This window comes from Alexandromys fortis, unplaced genomic scaffold, assembly GCF_014885135.2.
Source record: "Alexandromys fortis isolate MF-2015 unplaced genomic scaffold, M_Fortis_MF-2015_v1.1 scaffold_161, whole genome shotgun sequence".
Taxonomy (NCBI): domain Eukaryota; kingdom Metazoa; phylum Chordata; class Mammalia; order Rodentia; family Cricetidae; genus Alexandromys; species Alexandromys fortis.
The window spans coordinates 928,816-938,267 of NW_026068073.1; the positions used below are offsets into that span (position 1 = coordinate 928,816).

The window sequence follows — 9,452 nt, forward strand, 5'->3', positions numbered from 1 at the left end:
GGGTCCCTTGAAGTGAGCTACAATGTAGCTGTGGCACATAGATGTGGAGGGGAGCCAAGATCAGAACTCTTGGCTGCGGGGAGGCCGCCAGACCAGCCTCCTTGACAAACATACCTTTTCTTTCTGTACCAGGATGCTGCAGGGTGGGGAGAAACGGACCACATCCGCCTGGAGTTGACTGGGGAGCTGACTGATCCAGTCCATGTATTCTACTGGAGGTTTATGAATGATGCCTTGGGGAGGCCAGGCAGCCTGGGACAGCACACCTTTGATTATCAGATCGACCAGCTTGTTGACACTCCTGCTAGTGTCGGAAGAGAAAAGAAGACGATAGCGAATGGTCTGGATCTCCAAGCATCACCAACCAAGGAGGAGGAGAATCGCATACAGATGTACGCTATCATGGCTCTGGAAGTCCATGGTTGGGGGCTCTGTGTGTGTGTGTGTGTGTGTGTGTGTGTGTGTGTGTGTGTGAGTGAGCCACCCTGGGCGGTGGTGGTGCACGCCTTTAATCCCAGCACTTGGGAGGCAGAGACAGGCAGATCTCTGTGAGTTCGAGACCAGCCTGGTCTACAGAGCTAGTTCCAGGACAGGCTCCAAAGCTACAGAGAAATCCTGTCTCGAAAAACCAAAAAAAAAAAAAAAAAAAGAATCCTTTCTGCTCTTGTTAAGGGGGATCTTTCTCCCTCCTCCTTCCCCCGCTTTCCTCCAGAATGGACTACCAGAACCTTTTAAAAAATGGGAATTGTGACATCCCCTAGGTGTGGGTAGGAGTACCTAGCTCTTTGTTGGGGGAGGGGGAAGGGCACCATTCCCTTCTCGGGAGCTAGTGAATTTTCTTCCAGAAGCCTTCTGGACATCCTGAAGACATTTGAGCGGGCTCATCAGGTGACCTACAGTCAAAGTTCCAAAGTTGCCACCCTGATGAAACAAGTCAGCACCAGGTATATGACTGTGTGTTTGCAGAGGGCATCCTGAAAGTAGGGGATACTTTGTGAGATGTGATAGCGTGGCAAGGGTGATGGGTCTGCACGTTGGAAGGTCTTGGGCATGTTTACTCTCGTGTTATTCTGCGGCCTCTTTTCACAGTGGTCATTCGTGTCCTAGCCTCTGACTCATTCTCAGCCTGGAGAAGAAAGGCCGAGTGTACTTAGTTGGCTGGCAGACCCTTGGCATCATCGCCATCATGGATGGGGTAGAATGCATCCACACCTTTGGTGCTGGTAGGCCCTAGTCCTGATGCTCTCCCAGCCCATTGGGATACATTAGCAAAGCATTTTCCCGCAACCCTCGCCCCCACCGAGGTTCTCCAGTGCCCACCCATTCTGCCCTACATAAAGAGGCATTTCGGTCAAATGCTTTCATCACTTGAAGCCCCAAATGCCACCTTGGTCCTTGATCTCTCAGGTCCCACCCCAGTGCTTTAATTGTAGCTTCCCACACAGGTTACTACCGCTCACCTCACATCCCACTTCCTGACCCCATGACAGCCCTTGGATTAGAACCTTTCTATCCTCCAAAGCCCACCGTTCTTTTCTCTCTCATCTTAAATTTCTCAGATTTCCAAGATGTCCGTGGCTTTCTCATGGGTGACCACAATGCCATGTTTAACCAGAAGGCAGAGCTCACCAACCAGGTCCGAAGAGGACAGGACTTGGGAAACTGTAGAACTCATGGGTGTGCAGAGGGCAGTAGAGGGGTGGGGTCTGGGATGGAAGGAGGACGAGGGGGTAAACAGCCTGAAGCCTCAAAGCGCTGCGGTATCGAAGGCTCTGGATTTACCCTCGAAAACTCAGCTTTAGTCTACTGACCTGCTACGTCACCTTTGGTAAAATGCTACCATTTTGAACACTGGTTCTTTTCAAGTGAAGTCCAAAGGACTGTAATAGATGTCCCCCTAAGGTCCCCTAAGGTCTTCAAGTCTGTGCTCTTGAGCGTCTGGGAGGAGCTCCCCTATCTTCTTCTGCCCCAGGGACCCCAGTTCACTTTCTCCCAGGAGGACTTCCTGACTGCCATTCTGCCATCCCTTGTGGAAACTGACACTGTGGTCTTCATTTTCACCCTGGATGGTGAGCGGGAAGATGGGACAGTGGCGCTGAAAGCAGCAGCGGTTTAGAGGGGCTGCCACTTCGAGTCTCAGGGTGCCTTGTCAGAGGAAGGGTGTCTTAGTTAGAGTTGCTGTTGTGATAAACACCATGACCAAAATCAGCAGCCTGGATAGGGAAGGCTTTTTGTTTGTTTTTTTAGCCTTACAGTTTATAAGTCTATCACTGAGGGAAGTCAGGGCAGGATCCTAGAGACAAGACCCAGAGCAGAATCCGTGGATGAATGCTACTTACTGTCTGCTCCTCATGACTTGCCCAGCCTGCTTTCTTATTGCCCTCAAGACCACCAGCCCAGGGATAGCACCGTCCATAGTGAGCTGGGCCCACCAATCAAGAAAATGTGCCACAGGCTTGCCCATGGGCCATTCTGGTGGGGGCATTTTCTCCATAGAAGTTCCCTTTCCCCCAAATGATTCCGGCTTGGGTCAAGTTGACATAAAACAGAGGGGCAGAGGGAGTGTCCTGGCAAGACCCCAGGGTGGCAGGAAGAACAGCGTCATAGATCATCCTTTTAACTCGAATGCCTCCTGTCCCATCCAGATAACCTCACAGAGGTCCAGGCATTGGTAGAGCAGGTGAGAGAGAAGACCACGAACATCCAGGCCCTGGTGCACAGCACCGTGGGGCAGTCCTTGAGTGTCCAGCAATGGGGAGAAGATCTGATGTGGGAGTGTCATATATCAATCTGTTGATTTCATTGGTTAAGCAATAAAGAAACTGCTTGGCCCTGATAGGTTAAAACATAGGTGGGAGGAGTAAACAGAATAGAATGCTGGGAGGAAGAGGAAGTGAGCTCAGAGACGCCGTGCTCCCCTCTCCCAGGCAGACGAGATAGCTCTGCTCTCTGAGGCAGACATGATTCAGCTGCGATTGAGCTCCGACCCAGGATGGATGTAGGCTAGAATCTTCCTGGCAAGTGCACCTTGGGGTGCTATGCACATATTATTAGAAATGGGCTAGTCCAGGTACGAGAATTAGCCAAGAAGGGGCTAGAGCTAATGGGCTAAGCAGTGTTTAAAAGAATAGTTTGTGTGTTGTTATTTCGGGGCATAAGCTAGCAGGCGGCTGGGGTGCTAGGGAAGCAGCCCTGCCGCTCATATTACAACAAAGATCTGGGTGTGATACAGCCTAGGCCTCCTGGAACACAGCACCTCCGTTTATCTCTTTCTCCTCAGGCCCCTCTAAAGAGGCTCTTACCCTCCATCATCAGCATTACATGGCCACTTCTTTTCTTTGAATATGAAAAAGGCTACGTCCAGGTAGGCAGAGATGAGAAGGCAATGCCTGCTGGAGAGGAGACCTTACCCTCCAAAAAAACCCCAAAGCTAAATGGGAAAAAGCCTAAATATCTGTTTATCTTCTTTCCTCCCCAAGCTGGGAAAATTTTCAAATTATCAGGTCTCTAAACAGAGTTGCCAAGGCAACAGGGTTCATTTCTTTCTAGGAGCACACCGAAAGGGCGAGACAGGCCACCAATCACCACACGCTCATTTGTTCTCTGGGACGGGTTAATTGTTGATACCGAAGTCGTTATCACCACCCTATAGCGTCTAAGGCTCTTTTGCACGGCACCCTACGCTGAACACAATGCAGCTCTGACCACAATGGAGCCCTGTGCAATAGTGAAATTATAGTCAGGAGACACTGAGAGGCATCATAGACATCGTAAGAAGTTTGTGTGCACTTTGCAGTTTGGTTTGGAGTGGGCACCAGGAAATCTGGGTGCCAATTCGGCTCTACTGTGTGTCCCAAGAGAGAAAACAAGTTCATATCTCTGGGCCTTACTTTTCTCACAGTTGACCACCCACCTTTCACGGGGCGAACCAGGGCCCAGAAGGGATGCTGTGGGGGAGGTGTACTCTTTCATCTTTATTCAACCCACTTCCTTCTGGAAGCTTTCAGACAGAGCCAGGACACGGCCTCACTGAACCCAGAACTCTTTTAAAAAAATATTATTTATTTATTATGTACAGTGATCTGCCTGCGTTTGTGCCTGCAGGCCAGAAGAGGGCACCAGATCTTATTACCGATGGTTATGAGCCAACATGTGGTTATGGAGAATTGAACTCAGAACCGCTGGAAGAGCAGCCAGTGCTCTTAACTGCTGAACCATCTCTCCAGAGAGAACCCAAAGGTCTTACATAACCATCTCTCCCTAGTGGAGAAGCCACGCCCCTCTGTCCTTCACTCTAAATGGCATTCCTGTGTCCTATCCCTACTTATCGGCATAGTCCCCACATTCAATGTTCTTTTCTGACATTGCCTGCTTTTGAAGAAGTCTTCTCTGATTAACTTGACATTGTCTCTTTTTTTCCACACTTACACAATCCTGATGCTAAATACAAATATAGCCCTTTATACCCTATGAATCTTTCATATATATTAACTCAGTTCTCATAGCAATCTCCTAAGGCACGTGTGCTCAGTTTCCCCATCTCTCTAGCCCCTTCTTTCTGCTTCCTCCCTCCCTCCCTCCTTCCTTCCTTCCTTCTTTGTTTTTTTTTTTTTTGTTTTGTTTTTCTGTTTTTCAAGACAGGGTTTGTGTGTGTGTAGCCCTAGCTGTCCAGGAACTGGCTTGTAACCTAGGTTGTCCTTGAATTCACAGAGATATGCCTGTCTCTGCTTCCTGAGTGCTGGGATTAAAGGTGTGTACCATTATACATGGCTATTTCTGCTTTGAATGTAACGACATTTTATTTAAATTTTGTCTGTATTCAAATCTATTAGTTTTTTTCTCTTGTGGTTTTCAATCTTTCACTTGATGCTGCCTTCATCCTTCCATATGGAATTGTCTGAAAAACGTAGGTTTCCACTGGCACTGTGTCCTAGTGTGCTTTCTGCTGCTATGAGGGGAACTGAGCGAAAACAACATGGAAGGGTTAAGACCCTTCATCCTACACTTTCCATCATTTCGGGAGTCAGGCAGGAGCTCCAACAGGAAGCAAGAGCGGAGGTGGGACTGAGAAGGAAACAGCTTCCTGGCTTATTCTTCATGCTCCGTTTTCTTTCTTATAGAATATTCTATTACATTTTACTGTGTGTATGTGTGTGTGTGTGTGTGTGTGTGTGTGTGTGTGTGTGAAGGATCTGGCTCTCTTCTACCTTGTAGATCCAGGGGATTGAACTCAGATGGTCAGCAGGCACCTCTACCCACCAGGCAATCTCACCAGCTCTCGGCCTGCTTTCTCATACAACTCACAACCACTTGCTCAGGGGTGGCATCACCCACAAGAGTGGGCTGGGCCCTCCCGCATCAGTCATCAATCAAGACAGTGCCATAGAGACATGCCCATGGGCCAGTCTGATGGAGGCAATTCCCCACCGGAAGTCTCTCTTCCTAGGTGACTCCTGTGTGTGTCAAGTTGACAAACCCAGCACAGACTTGATTATCTTTGGTTGTAGAAATTTTTTTTTGTTTTTTTGAGACAGGGTTTCTCTGTGGCTTTTGGAGCCTGTCCTGGAACTAGCTCTGTAGACCAGGCTGGTCTCGAACTCAGAGATCCACCTGCCTCTGCCTTCCTAGTGCTGGGATCAAAGGCGTGCGCCACCATCGCCCGGCTTAGAAATATTTTTGATACTGTAATGTTCTTCACTTTTTGTTTGTTTGTTTGTTTGTTTGTTTTTTGAGGCAGGGTTTCTCTGTAGCTTTGGTGCCTGTCCTGGAACTAGTTTTGTAGAGCAGGCTGACCTCAAATTCACAGAGATCCGCCTGCTCTCCCTCTCGAGTGCTGGAATTAAAGGTGTATGCCACCACCGCCTGGTGGTCTTCACTTTTTAAAAAACAACATTTTATTTTATGTACATTGGTGTATGTCTGTGTAAGGGTGTCAGATCTTGGAATTACAGGCAGTTGTGAGCTGCCATGTGGGTGCTGGGACTTGAACCTGGGACCTATGGAAGAACGGTTAGTGCCCTTAATCACTGAGCCATTTCTCTAGCCCTGGTCTTTGTTTTTAATTTGAAACATTTTGCCTTCCTCCCCAGTCCTTTGCCACATTTACTTCATCCCTTTCGTTTCTCTTGCTCACCCGAAAGATAAGTGAATCTATCTTATATTTCACACTACACCAGGCAGAGGGGCACATACCTGTAATCCTGGCATTTGGGAGAGGGGAAGCAGAAGCAGAATCAGGAAGAGTTCAAGACCATCCCTAACTACATAATGAGTTTGAGGTCACCCTGAGTTACATGAAATCCTGACTCAAAAAACCAAAACCAAAATAAAACAAAAATCCAAAAAGCCAAAGCTCACACCAATCACTTCATAATAAACGTGCTACTGGCAAGCAAGGGCATCTGCTTCTGTCAGAAAGATGTAATTATCCATGCTGGGAATGACAGTTAATCTGATACCATTTCCTAAATTCAGATTTCCCGAGATGTCCCTGGGAAGGCTGTTATTCTCCAGACCTGGAATCCAATCAAGGATAATCTCCTGACTTTAGCCAGTAGGTCTCTCGGCTTTCACTTAACAGTCTTTTGGTTTTTTTTTTTCTTGTCTCTCTTGACATTGATATTTTTAGAAGTCTAGGCAAATCTTTCCCCAGAGTCACCTCACATTTCCAGCACATACAAACAACTCGCTGTATTGTTTCTTCGTCATATTCAGGCTTATGTTTTCGGTTTTGTTTCCTTTTGGAGGAGACTGGCATGTCACATCGGGAGTCGCCTGGCAGCTGTTTGTCTCTTCCTTGGCGAGGCTATGGTGGCTTCTTCAGTGGTGGTGACGGCTGCTATGGTTCTTTGCATGCTGTCACCCAGCTGTCCGTACCCACTGTGTTCGCATCTGCTGCTGATTTCTGCCTGACTCAATTGTTCCCGTGGTGACTCTCAAATGGCGATTTTCTATTTCTAGCCTTCTTCCTCTTATCTATATTCATTAATTGGCTTTCTTCTCTGAGGAACTTCCTATTCGCTCCCCACCCTATCTGTATTTGTTTAATGTCATTATGGACTCATGAATTTTCTGTTGTTTTTTAATGTTTAGATTTTTTTCTTTTAAAGACAGGGTTTTTATGTAGCCAAAGCTGGACTAGAACTCATTATATACCCCAGACTGGCCTTGAACCCGTAACCCTCCTACCTCAGCCTCCTGAACACTGGGATTATAGACATCTACCACCATGCTTGGTTTAGATGTATTTTAATGCATTTTATTTTATTTTTATATGTATGGGTGTGTGTCTGCTTGTCTGTACGTGCACCATGTGTGTGCAGTGCCATGGGCCAGAAGAGGGCATTGGATCTCCTGGAACTGGAGTTACAGGTGATCATAAACTGTGGCTGCTGGGAGTCTCACTCAATCTTATGCAAGAGGAGCAAGTGTTCTTTACCCTGAGCCTTCTCTCCAGCCCCTTAATACTTTCTCTCTCTGTCTCTGTGTCTGTCTCTCTCTCTCATTTATCAAAAATAGGGCTTCTTTGTGTAACAACCCTGACTGTTCTGAATCTCACTCTGTAGACCAGGCTGTCCTCAAACTCACAGAGATCCACCTGCCTCTGCGTCCCGAGTGCTGGAATTAAAGGTGTGTGTCATGCTTGGCTTCCCTTAATACTTTCTCTAGTATTAATTTTTCATTTTAATCCTCAGAATGAGAGCATATTCAAGGTGGCTTCCTTGATCCTATTCACATCCCTATTTAAACATAATTTGTATGTTTCTTTTTGAAAAAAAAGAAAATGAAAACAAACAAACCAAAAACCACCCTCTTATGTTTGGGCAAAGGGTGGCATACAATTTACATCTCATGTGCTTTGCTTAATATTTCTGAATATTACTCAACTGCAATGTACAAATCTCGTCTTCACTGACAGCTGTGCGCGCACATGGATGATAATTGACCTGACCAATTTCTTATTTGGAGCATCAAATAAGAATATTTTGCCATTGCCAATAATGAAGCAATGATTATGCACATTATCTCAGTGTTTCTTTTGATAAATATGTAGAAATTTAGATCTTGGTCAAAGCTTAAATACAAATATTATTTTGCTCTATGTTGTAAACTTTTCTTCCATAGGTTTTGTACTGTTTGCTTTTCACAATTGAAGTTTGAATTGATGCGGCTCCATACAGCACCCCCCCCCCAGAGAGTTTTGTCTAGCTTCATTTAATTTCTGTGTAATTTTCTTTTATAATATATTAGTTATTGATTTTGAAGAAGTGGGATGGTACTAGGCAAGTGTTCTGCCCCGGAGCCACTCCCCAGCCCGTATCTCTATGATGTGAGATACAGGAGCATCTTTCTCTCTCCTCCATCTCTCTCCCCTCTCTACTTGCCCCCTTATCCCTTCTTTCAGTTGTCCTGGACCTCCCCATGACAATCAACTAGCCTCAAATTCATAATGGCCCCTTCCTTTCTGCCTCCAGCATGCTGGGATTGCAGACTTCTGCCGCCATGCCCAGTGTTTACTTCTTTTTCCACCAGGCTTTGAAATCTCCGCTGACTCCTTTGGCCTTGAGTTCTTTACAAAGCCATTAGTGTTCTATTTCTGATGCATATTGTAAATATTTTCTCTTGGCTTTAGCTTGCAAGAAGTCTGCTTCAGTTTTTCCGAGGTTGAATGTGTCAATCTCTCTATTGCCATCTGGGGCTTGAAGCACAGAAAGCTCCTCCCACACTCATGTTGGTATGGCACCTCTGCTTCTTCTTGCAGTTCTTAGGAACTTTGTTTATTCTTGTGAAAGCAGCAAGGCATGAACTCATTATATTTTTCCAGACAATTACCTAAAATTGTCTTACTTGCTTTTCTATTGCTGTGGCTAAGCACCAGGACCAAGGCGACTTCTAAAAGAAAGCATTTAATTGGAGGCCTGGTTACAGTTTCAGAGAGGGCATCCATGGCCACCAGAGCAGGGACAATGCAGCAGCAGTCGGGCATAGTGCTGGAGCAGTAGCTGAGAGCTTACATCATCATCATCATCATCATCATCATCATCATCATCATCATCATCATTATTATTATTATTATTATTATTATTATTATTATTATTTTGAGACAGGGTTTCTCTGTGTAGCCCTGGCTGTCCTGGAACTCTCTGTAGACCAGGCTGGCCTCGAACTCACAGAGATCCACCTGCCTCTGCTTCCCTGAATGCTAGGATTAAAGGCGTGCACTGGCACCAGCCAGCTGAGAGCTTACATCTTGAGACAACAACCATGAAACAGAGAGTGTTAACTGGAAATGGCATGGACTTTTGAAACTGATTCAAAGTCTACCACCAGTGACAGGCCTCCTCCAACAGGGCTCTCGTAATTCTTTCCAAACTGTCCCACTAACTGTGGAACAAGCATTCAAATAACGTGAGCCTATTGGGGCCATTCTCACCCAAACTACCACACCAATT

The 9,452-nt window shown here is 46.3% G+C and overlaps 1 protein-coding gene across 1 annotated transcript in view; it reads left to right on the forward strand.

Moving 5' to 3' along the window:
* Positions 1–9,452, forward strand: part of LOC126488104 (glucokinase regulatory protein-like) — a 27,195-nt gene that overhangs the window by 12,341 nt on the left and 5,402 nt on the right. The window contains 7 exon segments of the mRNA XM_050121309.1: positions 133–392; positions 798–944; positions 1,126–1,223; positions 1,560–1,636; positions 1,973–2,069; positions 2,646–2,743; positions 3,281–3,364. Coding sequence (XP_049977266.1) covers positions 133–392; positions 798–944; positions 1,126–1,223; positions 1,560–1,636; positions 1,973–2,069; positions 2,646–2,743; positions 3,281–3,364 — 861 coding nt within the window.